The 20885-nt window shown below is 43.3% G+C and overlaps 1 protein-coding gene across 1 annotated transcript in view; it reads right to left on the bottom strand.

The window, feature by feature from the left end:
• Positions 1–5468: 5468 nt before the first annotated feature.
• The window catches only part of POLR2B (RNA polymerase II subunit B), a 51406-nt gene continuing 35989 nt past the window's right edge, over positions 5469–20885 (bottom strand). Inside the window, exons 17-25 of the mRNA XM_081101940.1 lie at positions 16390–16486; positions 15256–15350; positions 12705–12955; positions 12535–12624; positions 12201–12308; positions 11402–11515; positions 8931–9091; positions 6224–6419; positions 5469–5734 (exon numbers count right to left, since the gene is read on the bottom strand). Of these exons, the coding sequence (XP_080958066.1) occupies positions 5645–5734; positions 6224–6419; positions 8931–9091; positions 11402–11515; positions 12201–12308; positions 12535–12624; positions 12705–12955; positions 15256–15350; positions 16390–16486 (1202 nt within the window). The 3' untranslated portion in view covers positions 5469–5644. The remainder of the gene's footprint in view (positions 5735–6223; positions 6420–8930; positions 9092–11401; positions 11516–12200; positions 12309–12534; positions 12625–12704; positions 12956–15255; positions 15351–16389; positions 16487–20885) is intronic.

Here is a 20885-nt window from a genome sequence, read left to right on the forward strand (position 1 = left end):
GTCTTAATATTTCATTGGTAGATGCAATAGGTATGATACTTAGTCACAGACATTGTCAGTGCCTTCGGCCAGTAGCTGGAGTAAATTTGAGAAAACAGGCCACACAAAAAAGACACACACACACTAAAGAACACCGTCAGCGGAAGCCTGCCAAGGTAACTTCTTACTTTTCAGTAAGTCCCTGGAAAATGGGCATTCAATGAATGCATGAATGAATGAATTAGGAGAATGAGGGGATTTTTTTTTGTTGTTTGGTTAGTTTATATCTTCTTTGGACAATAGCAACAGAACAGATTTAAATTTGCTTAGTAGCATTTACACTTTTCTAGGGTTTCTTCCTTTCTTGCATAAAGGTAGTAGTACTTCATGTTAGTTATATTTCAGACTACTCATAGTTTCAATAATCATGAAACTATATCGTATTATTCTTTTATATAATGACCAGAGGCCTGGCACACAAAATTTGTGTGTGGGTACAGTCCATACGCCTGGCCTGCGATCAGGGCCATATTCCCCAGCTGCCCCCTGCCACCACCCACCCCCAGTTCCCTGTTCACCATCAGGTGATTGGGCCTGACAGCCAGGGGAAGGGACCAAGAAGTGGTCAGTGTGCCTCATAGTGACTGGTCCAGTGGTTGTTCTGCTGTAAGGATGAATTTGCATATTACCCTTTTATTATAAGGAAGACCCAGTACATGAATTTATGCACCAGTCCCTCGGCCTGACCTTTGAGATCAGGCTGAAACCAGCTCTCCAACATCCCCTGTAGGGTCCTAGATTGTGAGGGGGTGCAGGCCAGGCCAAGAGATCCCACCAGTGAACTATCAGGGCCAGGGAGAGATGCAGGAGGTTGGCCAGCCAGGGAGGGACAGTGGGCGGGCTCCAGGGCGTGTCTTGCCTGTCTCACTCAGTCACAATCTGTGGACCCCAGCAGCAAGCTAACCTACTGGTCAGAGCACCTGCCCCCTGGTGGTCAGTGCATGTCACAGCGAGCAGTTGGGTGGTCTTAGCATATCTTTAGCATATGCTTTGGTTGGTTGAACGGCCAACCGGTCGACCAGACACTTAGCATATTAGGCTTTTATTATATAGGACTAGAGGCCCGGTGCACAAAATTCGTTGGGGGGGGGGGGCGGGGCTCCCACAGCCTGGCCTGCAATGTCAGCATCCCGTGCCCTGGTCTCTGGCCAGAGGCCCTTCCCAACACACCGCTGGATCGCAGGATGTTTGGCCCACCGTCCCTCTCTCCGCACAGCTGGGACGCGGGGCCCTGGGCTCGTGTCGCCAGGGCGACACCACCAGCATCCTCCCCCCACCCCCTGCCACTATGGGTGCTGCCATCTTTGTTGCAGAAAAAGTTAATTTGCATATTATTCTTTTATTAGGTAGGATAGTAGCTAGCTCTTATATTGACCACCATAATTAGAATACAAAACAAGCCCTTCAACACCCACCCATGTTTTGTTTTGTTTTTTTTTATGAAGTTTACATTCTTTTAATATCTATTTTATTGATTTTTTACAGAGAGGAATGGAAAGGGATAGAGAGTTAGAAACATTGATGAGAAAGAAACATCAACCAGCTGCCTCCTGAACACTCCCTACTGGGGATGTGCCTGCATCAAAGGTACATGCCCTTGGCCGGAATCGAACCTGGGACCTTTCAGTCTGCAGGCCGACGCTCTATCCACTGTGCCAAACCGGTTAGGGCACCCACCCATGTTTTTAACCACTATACAGTACTTCCTCTCTGAACCCATCACAAGTCTAAAGGCCAGAACTTTTCAATCTCAGGAGGGAAACATGTTATCTCAAAAAAGAAAGGTAGCTTACTTTGAATACCTTCAAAAGTAATGAGCCCAGCCAGCATGGCTCAGTGTTTGAGCGTTGACCTATGAACCAGGAGGTCATGGTTCAATTCCCAATCATGGTACACGCCCAGGTTGTGAGCTTGATCCCCAGTGTGGGGCATGCATGAGGCAGCCGATCAATGATTCTCATCATTCTCTCTCTCTCCCCCTATCCCTTCCTCTCTGAAATCAATAAAAAAAAATATTTTCAAAAAAGTTATGACACAAATTTCTTTCTTTTTTTAAAAAATATTTTTATTGATTTTTTACAGAGAGGAAGGGAGAGAGTCAGAAACATCGATGAGAGAGAAACATCGACCAGCCGCCTCCTGCACATCCCCCACCGAGGATGTGCCCGCAACCCAGGTACATGCCCTTGACCGGAATCGAACCTGGGACCTCTCAGTCCGCAGGCCGACTCTCTATCCACTGAGCCAAACCGGTTTCGGCCACAAATTTCTTGTTAACTGTAACTGCCACTTAATTCTTTTTAGCTTCCTTTGAACCCTACCATATACAAGTCTACCCTAAAAATTACCTCAGAGCTGCGAAGGTGTGTGTGTTTTGCTATATCCTTGCAGTCTTACTTTACCGGTGCCACCCAAACCTAAACAGATGTCTCTGTGTGATTTCCATGCTGCCTTACCATCTCAGATAGTTTTATATTAACTGTACTTTCATGGCTCTCTGGGAATCTTTTCACATTTGCTAGTGAGTTTTGCCAAGTACCACGGACAGATCACAGCATGAGTGGAGATCCTTACCTACAATTCTGATTAAGAAAATTGTAGCCCTGCCCTAGTTGGTTTGGCTCAGTAGACACAGCATCAGCCTGCGGACTGAAGGGTCCCAGGTTCGATTCCGGTCAAGGGCACATGCCTGGGTTGTGGGCTCCATCCCTAGTAGGGGGTGTTCAGGCAATCAATGATTCATCATTGATGTTTCTATCTCTCCCTCTCTGAAATCAATGAAAATATAGTTTTAAAAAAAGGAAACTTATAAATCACTGAACATGTACTAAATGTGAGATATGCTTCCCGCATTATCCCATTTGATCATTACAGTACCTCTGTGACATAAAAGAAAATTGTAGCCCTAGCTGTTGGTGGCCTGGGCCTCCCTCTGTGAGGCAATCATGGGGTGATGGCCAGGCCCCCAACCAATCACATCACACTGCCTTGGCTGGCCTGGTGCCAGTGGGTGTCGTAGCGTGGTCCCAGATTGTCTGGATGGTCGTCCAGATGGTCATCCGGATAGTCGTTCCACTGTTCGGCCTTTCGGTCAATTTGCATATTATGCTTTTATTATATAGGATTCTTTTTTTCCCAACCACTTAGAGATGTAAAGACCACTCACAAGCCATGTAGAAACAAGTAACAGGATAGAGTTGGCCCACAGGCCAGAGTTTGCCAACCCCAAGACCTCTTCTGTCACAAAAAGGATGAATACATTGATGTTGGTGCTAAGGACCTTCTTACTGGAGGGGATATGATAAGAGAAGGCGAGGGATGTGTGCCAGGATTGAGGGGATAGGAGGTGTCACTCTGGGTTCTCCCTGGTGGTCCCACACCCAGGACTCAAATCAGACAATGCTTTCCACAGGTGCCCCCACTTGCCCACGCCCGCTGCCAGTGACCTGGAAACTGAGAATCCTAAAAAGAGCCCTCTCCTTGAGGGCCCTGGTCACACACAGTAGATCTGTCACTGCTTTTCTCTTACCCACTGCCTCCTCCTTCCACCTTCTTCCTTAACACTCAGGCCACTTCTGTTCAAAAGAGTCTCCCAGGATGATGACCCTGCTTGAAGTTAGTTTTTAACACTTGAAATTTCAATCAGTGAAATATTACTTGTTCCTGAATGGAGAGTTCCCTGAAATAACAAAACACAACCCCTCAGCTAGCTTGTTACTAAAACACGTTGAAGTGTGCAAGGGGCTTTTTATGTATGTATTTTCTTGTAAATATCTGAGGCTGTCACTTAGTGGGAGTTTTATTAGCAAAGTGATGATTTTGCCTTAAAATGTCTGCTTGAATTCATAACAAGGAAGTTTATTGGGATTTATTCATGTTTTCCTGATTTTTAAAATCTCACCATTTTACCTCTTTTTAACAGGAGCCTGAACACAAGCTTTAATGAAGAACTGAGGCTTTAAATTAAAATGTGTGTGTATATATGTATATGTATGTTTGCACAAATCTCCATGATGTTTGCTAAGTTTGGATGCCAAACTTGGAAAATAAAAACAATAAAGAATAAAAGTCAAAAAACAAACAAACAAAAAAAAAGTGTCTCCCAGGGCACACAGCACCTCATGTTGATCTCTTTGATGAAAGTTACCGTCCCTGCCTTATCACCACTGACTTGCCAACCTCAGATCCCAAGCTTCTTAACACTAGATTGCCCAAGGAAGTCATTTTGACTGCTTTTTAATTTCAATTAGAAAAACAATTATGTATATAAAGACACAATGTCTTAGAATTTTGTGACTTTTTGTACAACATATAAATGCGTTTATTAATAATTGTAGTTACCTCCCCCTCCTTCATTTCCGGTATATATATATGTGTTATACCTATATTGCCCAAAAGCAGTCATTTTGACTGCTTGGGAAATTACGACTCTTATTATTGAATTGAGTAAATTTCTTATATGACCAGTTCGGCTCTATACTGAAATAACAGTTTTCATTTTTTTTCGATTACCGTCACATGATAACATACAAGTACATGATAAATTGTCGATACTTGATAAGTTGAAGTTGCTCAATAAGCTAAACTAGTACTTGTTATTCGAATCTTTATGCAGTGATACTTGTTCTAATAAGTTATTTTATTTCTTTTGCGCCCTATATTCATGAAAGAAATGTTGAATAGAAGTGAGTTATTGGAAAAGCTAAGGAACATAAGTGAAGAGTGCTCCGATATTATTCTTTCACAATGCAGTCATTTTGACTGCTTTTGGGCATTATAGGTATATACTAAATTTCAGTCTTTCTAGTGTTAAGGGAGGGACTACCTACCATCTTTTCAGGGTACTGAACATTTTCAAATATCTTCGTAGATTGTTTTATGTTGCCAGTAGAATCCCGGGTTTGATTCCAGTCAAGGGCACATGCCCGGGTTGCGAGCTCAATCCCCAGTAGAGGGCGTGCAGGAGGCAGCCGATCAATAATTCTCTCTCATCACTGATGTTTCTCTCCCTCTCACTTCCTCTCTTATCAAAAAAAAGTCCATCTCTTACACACAGACCAATACGACAAAATCGCCTTCCACATTTAAAATTGTACAGCTCAAATTCTAAAGAGCACTGCACCATCTATCATCTATGCAGTTACATACCCTTTATCCCCCACATTTGAACATCATTTATTTGGAAACACTAAGCCATATAAAAATTAGAAAGTCAACCATGTACATATATGTAACTAATTTTTTCTTTTTTTTAAACAGGTGAAACTGCCATGCTATAAACCTGAAGAATATATTAGACTGCATAGCTAAACATAGTCATGGATAACTACTAACTACCCTGTTCTTGCCTAATAACCAGTTTCTTTTCATCCAGTCCACTAACACCTTAGTTTTATATTCACCGACTTTACACAAAGATAACACATCAAGACTATCTACAAAAATTTATTACCTTTTCACAAAAGAAAAGCATGCATATCAAACAAAACAAATAAAATGCTTTTTTGCACAATGTAACACATATTTGTTATTTTTAAAAGCCATATCATAAAAATAAGACACAAAAGGCATTGATAAGTGTCTTGTTGAGAATCTTTTAAAAGAGCTAAACACTCATCATTCGAGGTGCAATACTCATAGACATAAGCTCTTGAAACAACAGTTTGCACGCATAAGGCATTCGCACCAAAGAAATCTGAAAGAAAGAAAAAGAAAGTAATTAGCAAAGTTATACTGAAATGAACCTACTTCCCTAGCCCAGAAAAAGGTAAAGACTTGGTGCTGAAGGTAAACAAAAGGATAGGCTGATACAACTCATTCTACTAACTTGGCCCAAGGTGATTCTGTCTCCTAATAGGCTTTGGTATTTGACCCTTTCTGCCAGACATAAGCACCCTCCTGAAGCAAAAGCCTTTTTAAAAACCCACTTTTAAAAATTTCTTGTACAAGGCCTTTTAGAAAAAAATGAACAGCCTAGTGATATTAGCACAATAAAGTTTAAACTGATTTTTAGAGAAAAATCAAATTTTGTTTTTCTCATTTAAAACTAGGAATCTTACAGAGGCATGCTATTCAAAATTGTGAAAATGCCAATCTGTTCCATCACACTAAATCTGCCTGGGTAATTAGCCCAACATGGTTATATCCTAAACACTTATCAACTGGCCAGAAAATCTATACACACCTGGGTTTTATTTCGACAGCCCCTGCATTCATATGTATGGGTCCTGGTGTTAGCAATCGCCATTATTCCACAAAGATTGCAAACATGAACCTGATATGGATCTGATGCCTCAAACAGTCTTTCCCTTAAAAACTGGGCTGCCCCATGGGCAATCTGACAGTCTCGTTCCATTTCACCAAAACGCAGGCCACCATCCCTGTTAAGAGAAAAGCAGATTATTTTGTATTATTTTCTACTAGAGGCCTGGTGCACAAAATTCGTGCACGGGTAGGGTCCCTAGGCCTGGCCGGCGATCATGGCCAATCTGGTTCCCCGCCTCCCCGCCTCCTCCTTCCCTAGCTACATGCGTGCCTCCACCACACAGTTCCCCCAGCCTCCCCACCGCCTCCTTCCCTCACTCCCTCAGCACCCTGCAGCCACCACTGGTCAACCGCCATGTTCTGCACCACCCCCTGGTGGTCAGCGTACATCATAGCAAGCGATCAAGCTCCCATTCTCCCAGTGGAACTCCCGAAGGGACACTCTGCATATTAGCCTTTTATATATAGATATCAACAGCACCTTGACTAATGGCATAGGTAAAGAATGACATTAATAAAGGAGAACTAGACTCTAATTTGTATATCCTAGCATTTTCTCTACATGGGGGGGGAAGGTGAGAAGTCTATCAACTACTTAATGTGCATTAGAAGGTCCCCACATAGAGTAAACACATTAGATTCACACATATAGCATACTAGTGGCCCAGTGCACGAATTCATGCACATTGAAATTAATTAGAAGAAATATTTTAACATCACTATCCGCCCTTTCTCTGTAATAGAATTGTCAACCAAATTCATGATCAACAATGACAGATCGAAATACACACGTGACTGGCATGAGAGCTTTATTATGTATCACGTATGCGCAAGTCAACTTAGCCTTTTATATATACTAGAGGCACAGTGCACGAAATTCGTGCATGGGAGGGGGTGTCCCTAAGCCCGGCCTACACCCTCTCCAATCTAGGATCCCTCTCACAATCCAAAACCACTGGCTCCTAACCACCTCTGCCTGATGCCCCTAACTGCACCCTTGCCAGCCTGATCCCCCTAACTGCTCTCCTCTGCTGGCCTGTTCCCCCTAACTGCTCTCCCCTGCCAGCCTGATCCCCCTAACTGCCTAACTGCTCTTCCCTTCTGGCCTGATCCCCTAACTGCCACCTTTTTCCTTCTCCAGCGCCGGCCTTCTCCCTTCTGCCTTCTCCTGCGGCACCTTCTCCCACAGCCTCTGCAAAAGGGACCAAAGTGCTGGACCGGCCCTCGCAGCCACGGCTGCAGGCCCTCAGCCCTTGTAGCTGCTGTGGCTTTGTCTGGAAAGTATGTCCAGAAGACATCAGTCTAATTAGCATATTACTCTTTTCTTAGTATAGATATAGAATAAACTTGCTTAATTAGACCTGCTTTATGATGTAGCTAAACTTTTTCCAGTCCAGTGAAGCACCCCAACTTCTCTTACAGGTAATTGGCAGCAACACAGCAGTAAATATCAACACAACACAGATTCTTATTGTAGATCACGCAGGGAGAACAAAGGGTAAAATATTTAACTGCAGCAGTGTTTGACTATATTCTGCACAGTGAGAAAACCTGAAGTCATTTTCAAGATCCACCATTTTTTACTTTTCAGTCGGGTCAAGTTTCTAAGCTTTCTAAATCTCCATTTTCTGGCTAATGAGAAGAAAATAGGATTCTACTGAGTCTCCTATCTGCCTACTCCAGGACTTCTGTGAGGATCAAATGAGATGAGGCACGGGAAAATGCTTCACAGACATTTGGTTAAAGTGTAAAATGCTTGCACCTGGCTATAAAGCGAGTCATCTTCCTGGGCTGAAGAAACTCTGAGGCTAGTCACTAGGGAGAGAAAGCCAGGCGTTGCTACGTGACATCATTACCTGGCGCCCACAGCCACCGTTTCAGGGCTGGGCTGGGCTGGGGGCCACATTTTGTGCCACGGGGTCTCGGCAGTGTCAGCAGCGATTTGGTGGGCTGTCACTCTGGGGTGACAGCAGGGCCTGTGTCCCACTTGGGGGAAGCCAAGTGTTGCTTTGTGGACACCAGGTCCGTGGTGCTGTTTCCCTGTAAATGGCCAGTGTGCGTCACAGCAGCTCCTGCAATAAGCGTCTGCCCCCTGGTGGTCAGTGTGCGTCATAGTGACCAGTCAGACACTTAGCATATTAGCCTTTTATATATATAATTTTTCTCATAAAATACAGTGAAGTACAGTCAAGTCTCATCATGCTATTATTTAACTTACTGGAATTCAACTCTGTACTCAAAAATGAATAACAAAATTTGATCTCAATAAAGTAGCTTTTCCATGAATGAGTTTCCCGGGCAATCAAGCCTGAAATGATAAATTGCTGCTGGCAAAGGGAGTGGAAAGAACGAGTGAATGAGAGATTTTCCCAGCATGGGGGTAAAGTAAAATGCATTGTTCAGATCACCACACAGGTGGATGGTGATGGCTTCCTTAGTACTCTTAATATACAAAAACATGAAATCAGTTGAGTTTCTAATGTTATTACTGAAAAACAAATCACTGGTCAACTTTGAAGGATGCTAGATAACCAACTCATGAACTGGTTAATAAAGGGAAAGAAGCAAACATTTATCTTGCCTTTACTATGTGAATTCTGTCACTGACAATGATGCAGCTCTCTTACCGGGATCTACCCTCCATGGGCTGTCTGTTGAGGATCTGAATAGGCCCCCTAGCACGAGAATGAATCTTGTCATCCACCATATGCTTCAAACGCTGGTAATAAGTGGGGCCGATGAAAATTTGTGATGTGATTTTTCTACCAGTGAATCCATTATACAAGACCTGAAACAGAGTTTGAAGCACAGACTTAAAAATATTAAATAAGTTCAAAGAATATATGTACATATACTGTCTGATTCCATCTATAAAAAAATCAAAACAGAAGAACCAAGACAGTGGCATAAGGTATAGACCTGTGCGTGCTGCCTCCCACAACCACATTGAAACTACCAACTGTAAGACAAAACAGCTATCATCCAGAACCATGGGAAAGCTGGCCCAGTGGAAGTTCTACAACTGGAAGACAGAAAGAAGCGCATTGAGACTGCGTAGGAGGTGCAGAGGCGCCAAGAACAGAGGTATGGAGTTGCGCCCCAGGCAGGCTGCAATTGGATGCGCGTTTTTTTTCAATCAGAAGGGGATACAAGCTCTCAAAACCACTGAGCTTGTTTGGGGCGGGATTCTGAGGTCCCAGACTCTTATGGGGAGAGGTGGGACTGCCTTGCAGCGGGTCTCAGGAGAGCGAGGGTGGCTTTCTCACGGAGCTGCTCACCAGCACTCAGGGATGCGGAGACGGGGAGTCGCGGAGACGCTGACGACAACCATTGCTGTTTGCTCCACCTGGTGATTCTCTGAGACCCCGCCCTACTCAATTTACATCCCCATCCAAGCTGTGCCAGTGGCACAAAAGGAACCACCTGAACTTTTGCAGCCTAACCCACCAAACTGCAGATTTCAACTCCTCGCATCCATAAGGGACACACTCAAGAAGCAGAATCAGGTTCGGAGGAAGCCAGAGCCAGACCCGCCTGGGCCAGCGAGATGGAGCCGCTGTACCAGCAACGCACAAGCAGGTCCACCAGATCCAGTCTCACATGAGACGCTGGGAGACAGCAGGCAAGCAGTCTGTGCACTTAGTAGAAAACAAAATCCAAGCAAGCATACCAGATATTCAGCCATCTAGAATGCCTGGAGATTTTGTCCAGCAAGTAGCCTCCCAACAAAAGACAGAATGCCAAACTTCATGTTGACCAGTTAAAGTATGATGTCCAGCACCTGCAGACTGCTCTCAGAAACTTACAGCATCAGCGATACGCAAGGGAGCAGCAGGAGAGACAGCGAGAGGAGCTTCTGTCTCGCACCTTCACCCCCAACGTGGGATGCGGTGCCCCCTGTGAGGCTGCGTGAGGCTGCGACGGCCCCTGCGAGGCTATGTGAGGCTGTGACGGCCCCTGCGAGACTGCGTGAGGCTGCGACTGCCCCTGCGAGGCTGTGACGGCCCCTGTGAGGCTGCGACTGCCCCTGTGAGGCTGCGTGAGGCTGCGACGGCCCCTGCGAGGCTGTGACGGCCCCTGGGAAGCCGGCGGCGGAACCGCCCAGATGGCTTCGTCGACGGCCCGCGAACCAGCTCACAGCCCCACACACAACTATCACCTGAAGGGCAAGAGGGGTGAGAGCAGCTGTAGTGTCGCTTTTTCCTCACTTTTGGTAGTGAAATCCTCATTTTAAACATAAGAGTACACATTATTTTAAAAAGTCATTACGTGGCTCCGTACCCTTTCTGAATAGAGCGTGAACAAGTCGTGAGAGACCTTTCTGAACACAGGGACACATTGCGGATGGAAATAGCTACATTTTCCATGTGTATGACCTTTGACCCGGCAACAAAAAGTGAACACATATGGATGAGGACAGTGGGGAGGTAAGGGCAGAGGGTGGGGTGGGAACTGGGTGGAGGAGAGCTAGGGGGGGAAAAAAGGGGAACAACTGTAATAATCTGAACAATAAAGATTTATTTAAAAAAATTCAAAACAGACAAAATAATCTATACTGTTAGATGTCAATAGAGTGGAGCAGGGGAGGTAGTTACTGGAGAGAGACACAAGAGGGGGCATCTATGCATAAAAGACTTCTGGCAATTTAATTTTCAGGATGTGGAGGCCAGTCACATGGGTATGTTCACTTTGTGAAAATTCACCAAGCTATACATTTATATTTTGTAACATATTTAAAGTATATACTTCAATAAAAGGTTTAAATTCTTTAAGAATGAAACTACATTGATACAGTCATTCAATGGAATAAAATGTAAGCATACAAAAGAATAAGGGCCTGACCAGTGTGACTCACTGGTTGAGTGTCGACCTATGAACCCGGAGGTCAGGATTTTATGCCAGGGTTACAGGCCTGATCCCCAGTAAGGTGAGTGCAGGAGGCAGTCGATCAATGATGTTTCATCACTGATGTTTCTATCTCTCTCTCTCTCCTCTCCCTTCCTCTCTGAAATCAATAAAAATATGTTTTAAAAAAAAGAAAAAGAAAAAAAAGAATGAAACTACACACATATAAAAAAATACATAAGCGCAAACATACCTCATTTCCTCTGAGATGGTAGCCATAATCAGACAAAAGGTTAGAAATCTTCTGCACATTAACAGCATCATTAAATGGAGTGGCATCACCAATTTCACCCTTGTTAGCTGAAACCTTTATCAAAAAAAGTAATCTTTAAACATCCTTTCTAGAAAAGAAAGGATTCTGAACTTTAAAAAATCTGTTATGGAAAGCTATAATATCATAGGTTCATTTTATTAACATAGTATTTATAACTAATTTACCTAAAAAATAAAAACTCAATTATAACTCTTCAAATAGGAAGCTATCCATGAGAACAGTTACAAAAAGAGAGACTCCCAAACACTTCCTATGGCTCAAGGAAAATACATTTTAAAGCCCTAAAACCAAGTCCTCTATTTGTTAGGCTGCAGCCATTCTACTCTAACAAGATACTTAAAAACAGAAAAACCTCCACCGAAAGACACACACACAGCTAATAATATAGCTATAAATTTAAGTTCTCGATGAACTAACCACCAATGAATTAACTCTTATCTATAGAAAAGAACCAATAAAAAGGGTAACCAACATACGTGTGTGTGTGTGTGTGTGTACTGCTTTGATACAGTAGATTTTATAAAAATTCCGACTTAGCCATAACTACAAATTTTTGCAAAAAGAAAAAAGGCATAATAAATCATAAACAATTTGTGACTGGTTATGATTATGCCACATTAGCTTCTTCCAAAGTACCCTGAGTCAAATATAAATCACCTATCATCATTTTGGAAAGAACATCAGTTTGGAACTCATATTGTTAAAGAAAACCTCTTACCTTCCCTTGAAGACATTCAATCAAGTGACCAATTGTCATACGAGAGGGGATGGCATGGGGATTTATGATGATATCAGGGGTGATTCCTTCGCAGGTGAAAGGCATATCCTATAAATGAATTTTTAAAAAGAATCTTAAAACTTAAATCTCTTAGCTATGGAACAAGAACTGATTCCTCTCATCTGAACTTTTCTGTGTCCTAAATTCTCTTTAATACAGTATGTTCATATACTTAGTCAACACTAAAATTAAAAGTCAAGCCTTTACCACCTTTGGGCTCTTAAGTTAAATCATTTGATCTGGGTTAGGAGTGAGGCAGATAAAAAATACCTACCTCTTGTCTATACTGAATACCACAAGTACCCTTTTGACCATGTCGACTGGCAAATTTGTCTCCAATCTGTGGAATTCTAACAGAGCGTACCTGAATTCATATAAAAATAGGTTAGTTAAGTCCATCTGGTTTACTTTCCATAAAAAGCAATATGACAAAGCTATACTCACCCTTATTTTACAAAATTTATATCCTTCCTGGTTGAGAGTTACCATAACCTGGTCCACAATGCCTGTCTCACTAGTCCTGAGAAAAGTGCTACAGTCTCTCTTGGTATAGCGTCTGTTAGTGCTCTCCAGCTCATCTTCATTTTCAGGCAGGGTGACTGTTTTGCCTATAATAACATCATCTCCCGATACCCGGACCCCAGGAGCTATCAGACCATCATCATCCAGCTTGTCATATATGGCATGCCTCATACCTACAAAGAAACAGATATGGCATTTCTAGAATGGTACTGCCACATAGAAAAGTATTTAAAATGTCACATAATCCTCTCCACAAAGATTAAGAACCAAATACATAAATCAATTCTAAGTCTGAGAAGTTCACAGGAATCTCTAACACACCATGACCATCCTATATAATAAAACGCTAATATGCAAAAAGACTAAACAGTGGAAGAACCAATTGCTATGATGTGTGCTGACTACCAGGGGGCGTGCACACGACATGGCAAGAGTTGGCAGCAGGAAGCAGAGCGCAGAACATGGTGGGCATAGGCCGCAGCGGGATGGTGGAGGCAAACAGGGTCACCAGACCAAGGCAGGGCGCCAGTCGCTGTCATTGGGGCGAGCCTCTGGTGGTTACTGAAAATTCTATGCTCCCACATGCCACAGTCTCACCTGGCACTCACACCTCCTGGCCCCAACTGCCTCTCAGGGCTTCTCCATCCCTCCAATCCCCGATTCTAAGGGGCTATTGGAGCCAGCAGACGCCTCTCGCACCCGCTGATAGCACCGGAGCTGCCACTGGCCCCCCCTGCTGGCACCCGGCCCATCCTCAATCACTTGGTGCTGGCAGAGGGTGAGAGTGGCAGCTCTAGCACCGGCCGTGGGTGCAAGCGGCGGCTGCTGGCCCTGATAGTCCCTGAGAGCTTCTCCACGTCCCCCTACTTCTAAGGGGTGATCAGGGCAGCAGCCACCACTCACACCCATGATCGTGCTGGCCCCACTTGTACCCGCTGCTGGCACCGGCCCCAATTGCTCTGTGCCATCAGCAGGCGTGAGTGAGGCCAGTGCCATCATCGTGTGGGAGCAGCCATGGCAGGAGTGGGGCTGCCAGCAGACAGGGTACCGGGGGCTGTGGAGGGAGGGGCCAGGTTAGGTGCAAGTGTTGGGCCAAGACTCACCTGTGCCCACTGCAGCCTCGTGGCCCACAGTTCCTTTCAAGGTGCATAAATTCGTGCACTGGGCCCCTAGACTAATACTCTTACCCTATATAATAAAAGGCTAATATGCTAAGTGTCCAGTTGTCCATTCAATCAAAGCATAATATTCTAATGATATGCTAAGGCCACTCAACCACTTGCAATGACGTGCACTAACCACCAGGGGGCAGACTGTTGACTAGCTGAACAGTCGCTATGACATGCACTGACCACCAGGGGGCAGCTGCTCCAACCAGTGGGTTAGCTTGCTGCTGGGGTCTGGCCAATTGGGACTGAGCAAGACAGGCCAGACATGCTCTGGAGCCCTCCCGCGGTCCCTCCCTGGCTGGCCAACCTCCTGCGTCCATCCCTGGCTCCAACTGTGCACCAGTGGGGTCCCATGGCCTGGCCTGCGCCCTCTCGCAATCCAGGAACCCTCGGGGGACGTCGGAGAGCTGGTTTCGGCCCGATCCCGCAGGCCAGGCACCAGGCCCTCTAGTTCCAAATATTACAAACTATTCTGAACTTTAAAAAGCACTAGAATGAGCACTGAGAAATTAAATTCTCCATCTGCTGGGTGACTTTGGATAAGTGTGTGGCCGTCTTCTGACCTCTATATTACATGAGAAAATATCAAAGGCCTCTACACACATTCTCCCACAGAAATTCTGAATGTTATTTTATGTAAATCTGGACACCAATTCACTATTATATAGAACCATCCCAGGGAATGGAGTAATAGGAAGATGCCTAGGGAAACAAAACCCACTTTACTTCATGCAATACTATTAGAAGTCAAAATTGAAGCAAAGATACCCCATTTCCCTAGACCTTCTATCCATAATACCGTATACATATTTTTTAGGTGTCGTGAAAATAGTGACAACTACAAAAAAGAAGTTTGAATTTTTAGGGAAAAAAAAAGCTAGGTATCCTCTCATTTATTTGTTAAATGTATACAAATACTGTGACTAGACAAATATGGTCACACCACAATGTGAAGAGAGGAGGGAGTTCCCATGCCAATACATAAACTGAGGGACAGGACACACACAGTACCAGTGAAAATGAAGCTGAGGTGTGTCCCATGATAGCACACAACCTCTGATTTCCAAATACCCTCCTCAAAGCAGGATCTACCAGGACAGAAGAACTTGTACCAAGCCCACTCTAGGTACAAAATATTTTGGCAAACACACTTATTCTCTTAAATATGAGTTCTAAGAATGACATAAAAGCATACTCCCATGCGGCAAAAAATTAAGAGGGGGGACAAACCCCAGAAAAAGTAATTAGGAAAACCATGCTAAGTTAACTTTGAATTCCATAATTTAAATGCCAGTATCACTTACCCTGGCATGTTTCACGTGTAGGCTTCTCAAAAACTTCTTCTTGGTCAAATCCTTTTTGAGACTCCTGTTCTTTGTATGAGCGATAGAAAACAGACCTACAAAACACATAGTTCTGAAGGTAACTTCTATTTTCCTCTAATAATAGGACTAAGAATATACCAATAATTTTCACTTAATTGATAGTATTTGGGAAATAGTCTAAATCATGAAAAGAGGGTAAGAGTTATTTAACTATATTAAGGGTCAAAGTTAAGTCCTAAATGCTCTCACATGGGTCATACATGTAGCACTTGACCCATAATGTGATCACAGCTGGAATTATATGTGAGAACAGGAAGGTCCTAATGTCACTGAGTCCAACCTCCTAACCAAAATAAGAATCCTTCCATAGGACCTCGAGAGATGGTCACCCAGGATTTGTTCCAGTAGTGCAAATGAGAAGTTTGTGATATATTAAGCTATAATTTCCACTCTCTGGTCCTAGTGCTATCTCTGAAACCACACACACACACACACACACACACACACACACACACACATCCATCCTCTTCTAAATTCCCAGTTTTTTAACCAATCTTCATATGCCGTGGATTTGAAATTGCTTGTTAATAAAATAACAGCATAACAGAAAAGAAGATTGAAAACAGATAGTAATTTTAAGTTATTTATGGTCCTAAGATTATAGGTTTATTTTTACTTCTTAGATGTTCCTATATTATCTAAATGCAAACATGTGATTTGCTTACAAAAGGGGTGGGGGTGGGGTCAAAATATTAGCATCTGAAAATCCTGAGCTACAGGAAGCAGTGTCTTCAGTTGTTCATGACCATCAACCAGGCCTTCTGCTTTCTGGAGTAAGGCACTGATTTCACCACACAAAACTCTATACAGGCATCTGCACAACAGCATGTGCCTGCCAGACTGCCACTAAGCTTCATGAATTGAGGCAAAAGGTTAGGTATCTTAACAGAAAAATTTATCTGCTGTCAGATCAAAATTTCTTCCAGCCTGACCTTCAAAATCACCAAAAAGTTTGAACATATAAAAGTCAAACCTATTTTTAGAGAAGTTTTTTTATTAAAATATTAGTATTTCCACGGTATCTGTGTTTGACAACTTTTATAAATAGCTGACCTGAAAAAGCCTCTGTCTACAGCTGAACGATTCATGATAACGGAGTCTTCTTGATTATATCCAGTGTATGATGCAATGGCCACAATTGAGTTGATACCTGTGGTGCATTAAAGAGCAAACATTAAAGCATCATCTGGGAAACAAAGAAAAACTGCATCAATTTTATTTCACCATATTTGCCACAGATGTTTTCACCATGGTACAGTGGGGCCTTGACTTACGAGTTTAATTCATTCCATGACGGAGCTCATAACTCAAATTACTCGTATGTCAAATCACTGTGACATCGCTGCGCTAACTAGTGGTGGGATATCTAAAGCTGGCTCGTAACCCGAATTTTTTTGAGCTTGCAACTCAAAGCAAAAAATCGGCCTAAAGACGGCTCGTATCTCAAAAAAAAACTCGTTAGTTGGGACACTCATAAGTCAAGGCCCCACTGTAATTATCAAAGTTCACTCCTCATGGAATAGCAATCTGTGAGCAACCACTCTGATGGCTTAACATTTAATACAAGCAAATCCTAAGAGCATTCATTCCCAATGTATCCTTTCTGATAATTAGTGATTATACATACAAGTTACCTCAGGATTTATAAAGTATCTCCCCAAATCAAGTTACATGATTCTCACAGTAACCCTGTGCCATAAATAAGGTCTTGTTGTTATTCTCATTATCAGAAAGTACTAATTAAGTAATTTATGGGTGATCCAAGTTATAAAGCAATAAGCTGATTTCTGGTTTTCGGTCTAACCTGGTACTACCTCTTTCCAGCGTTACACTGCTCCTAGATCCTCTCCCTGTACCACCAAAAAAATGGTATTGGATCTTAGCCACCAAAATCTTACTCTTAGTTGCTTTTGCCAAAACTACTTTTGATGAGACTGTAAAAAACAAGTATTCAAGAAGGAAAAAAGTTGAAAACACACTAGATTACAATATAAGGAATGATTATTCAATGTGAGTGGGGTTTCAATTAACATAATCCACATATTTGTGAATCATCAGATTTTCCAAAAATGAAAATACACTCTAAAGCTATAGTGAACATAATATCGTGACTTAAACATTTCAAATATGGAATAGAAACTATGACCACAGAATATAAAAAACCCAAAATCTGGATGACCGGATGTTCTGCTTATCTGAATTCTGAATAATAAATCTTTTATATTTGCTTCCTTAAAGCTAAATTCAATTTTCAAACAACGCACCCTTCATAGAATGGCATACCATTCATTTACTCCTTTATGTGTACAGCAGGAATGTTAAGTTTAAACAAGTGGAGTGCAGGTGAGGGGTGGCAGTGCTGCTGGTCTGGGACTTTAGACACTCCTCCAAGTCTACTTCCCAACCCAAACTAGAAACGGATTTAGAGAAAGAGATGTATGCCAAGGGCACGTCCTCCTCCCTGGAAACTACAGTTGCTCCTTAAGAGCTCTGGCTGCTATGCCATAGAAAGCTTTCCACCGGCTGTTTTACACACTGGCCCAAGGTAGCTGATTCCAGTTTGTTTTTAACCTGAATTCCTTCATAACATTTTAAAAAGTAGATTCACACAAAAGCTGATTTCTTGAAAGATCAGATCTGATCAGATCACTGGGTCTGCACATACTCAGCACAACCACAGCTGAAACTTAATAGGGCTAAACCCAATAGAAAGGCAAACCTCTCTCCACTCACCTACTACTCACCAATCTGGCCTAACCTGTTACAAATTTGAGACTGCAAACCCATTTAACAGATAACACTAAATACTTGTGCTAAATATAATCTTGTCTGCTCTCCAAGGAAAAGGGATCATAGAAACAAGAGCACATTTGTTATTCTGAGCGCCTCAATAGCTTGGTGTATTTACACTGGGAGCAGAAAAATATAGACTCCTCTGCTGAAGGAGGAAGGAGGCACTGAAATTCTCCAATGGAAGGGTAGTGTCAGGGAAGCTGAGCCTTTCCTGGGAAAGGCCAGAGATAAAGCTCCCAGTAGCAGGCAGTCAAGAAGAGATCAGGAAAGTCAAATAGTCACTTCGCAGGTACGCAATAAAAACTCCTCTTGAAATCTAAGTTATTTCCTCCTCTAAGAACTATTTAGTAACATCCACGTTAGTCATCATCCTTTTGTATGCATTCTTTGGGAGAACTAGAATAATTTTAAGTTTCACACCGTCAAGCAGCATGATGTAGGATTCTGGAGGCGAGGGTTCCTGAAAAGAACTGAGACTTTTCAGGAATCTCAGGGGTCTGGGTAGAAATGATGTGATCCTACGAGACATGTGACACCTGTGAAACGTGGCGTGAGAAGACTTCCCCAGCAAGTCCCCACGTTACCATGGAGCAATGCTATGGCCACTCTTCTCCAGGTGTGCAGCCTGTGGTGCTCACTGTCTTGGCCCTTGGGAGGCTTTTCTGCCTCTTGTGTGACAATCCCTGGATTGCCTGTACAGGCTACATCTACTACAGGCCAGGAGGCAACATCCTCCATCCTACAACCTTTATCCACGGTATTTAGGGAGGTATGAGATCAGCTAAATTTAGCTAAAAAACAGTGAGCTTCTGAATTATGTATCAAATAATTTTTCTTCACTCAAAAGTCCAAAATCAAGAAGCAATGTAGTGAAGAGAAAAGAGCGTAAGAAAGGGAGATGGCAGGGGTGGGGGTTTCAAGTCAAGGCCACATTTGGTCAAAAATGAAAAAAATAAGCCAGAGTTTAAATTCTGGATTTATATATTTAAATGATGTAATTTTAGGCAAATAACCTTTCTGATCCTGTCTCCACATTTGTAAAACAGAGATGACATAACCACTACTATCACTGATCAACTAACATTTATTGCTCCCTCACTGCTAGGCACTAAGCTACAAGTTTCAAGTGGATTTAACTATTAAGTCATCCCCAAAGCTTTATAATGTAGGTACTATTATCATTTTCTTTTTTTTTTCTCTTTTTTTATTAATATATTTTATTGATTTTTTACAGAGAGAAAGGGAGAGAGAGATAGAGGGTTAGAAACATCGATGAGAGAGAAACATCGATCAGCTGCCTCCTGCACACTCCCTACTGGGGATGTGCCCGCAACCCAGGTACATGCCCTTGACCGGAATCGAACCGGGGACCTTTCAGTCCGCAGGCCGACGCTCTATCCACTGAGCCAAACCGGTTTCGGCGACTATTATCATTTTCATTTTGAAGGTGAAGAAACACCACAAAGCTTTTATGATGCTTAGAAATAACATGTGTAAAAGCACACTGGATGGTGTTTCACACAAACTGAATGCTCAATAAATATTAATAACTTTGTTAAAAATATCTATCAGCTCAAAGACTATATACATTTGAAATATGGGATTGCAACCCACCTGCCAACCAAGTTCAAACACTTCCTGCCACGTTGTTCTCACCCACTTCAAGCCTTAGCTCTGAATCCCGACCCACTTTCAAGGTGAACTTTTGTCACAAGGATCTCTGCTCCCAGAAGGTATATTAGTAAATCAGGGTAACAGTACTCTACAGGAATAGGAATGATACTAATCAAAAAGACATTCCTGCCCTAGCCGGTTTGGCTCAGTGGATAGAGCATCGGCCTGTGGGTTCGATCCCCAGTAGGAGGCATGCAGGTGATAACCAATCAATGATTCATTGTTGATGTTTCTATCTCTCTCTCCCTCTGAAATCAATAAAAATATGTATTTTTTTAAAAAGACATTCCTTATGATAAACAGATTAGCCTATTCCCATTGGTCAAGGCTCAGAATTTAGACACTGCCAGCTGGTGTGTTAGGCAAGAGCCAGATCCAATAATTCAGTCAGGATGGTCAGGAGATTGGATCCATCAGTACATTGAGTACAAAAGTAAATACACTGAGGACAATACGAGCCAGGCTTTTCACTGTCGGAGAATGCAGTCTAAAATAAACACTATGGTGTTGGATTGAGATGGGAGATACTAGTGTGAACTCACGACTCTTTGATATATCTTCCTATCTAATAATAGACAAACATGGTAATTAACCGTAACTTCGCTACCCTTCCCATTGGCTAATCAGGGCGATATGCAAATTAACTGCCAACAAAGATGGCGGTTAATTTGCATACTCGCAATGATGGGAGGCAAAAGGGGAAGGATGGAAGACAGTGATCAGAAACCCAGGCGCAGGGAAGAGCCAGGGAGCAGGGCAAAGGTTGGCCCTGGAGGCCACCTTTGCCCTGTCACCAGCGGGTGATCGGAGAAGCCTGGGGGGTGGGGCAGAGAAGCAGACACAGACAGCAACGGAGACTGCAGAAGCCGGGTGCAGGGGCAATCACAGAAGCCGGGTGCAGGTCAGGGAAGCAGCCTCCACCAGTGACCCGGCCGCGGCTTCCCTGCCCCCCACCTGGCTTCTGCAATCGGTGACCGCAGAAGCCGGGTGCGGGGGCGATCGCAGAAGCCAGGTGCATTTGCAGGGAAGCAGCCTCCGCCAGCGCCCCGGCCGCGGCTTCCCTGCCCCGCACCCGGCTTCTG

This window comes from Myotis nattereri, assembly GCF_964212035.1.
Source record: "Myotis nattereri genome assembly, chromosome: 1".
Lineage (NCBI taxonomy): Eukaryota > Metazoa > Chordata > Mammalia > Chiroptera > Vespertilionidae > Myotis > Myotis nattereri.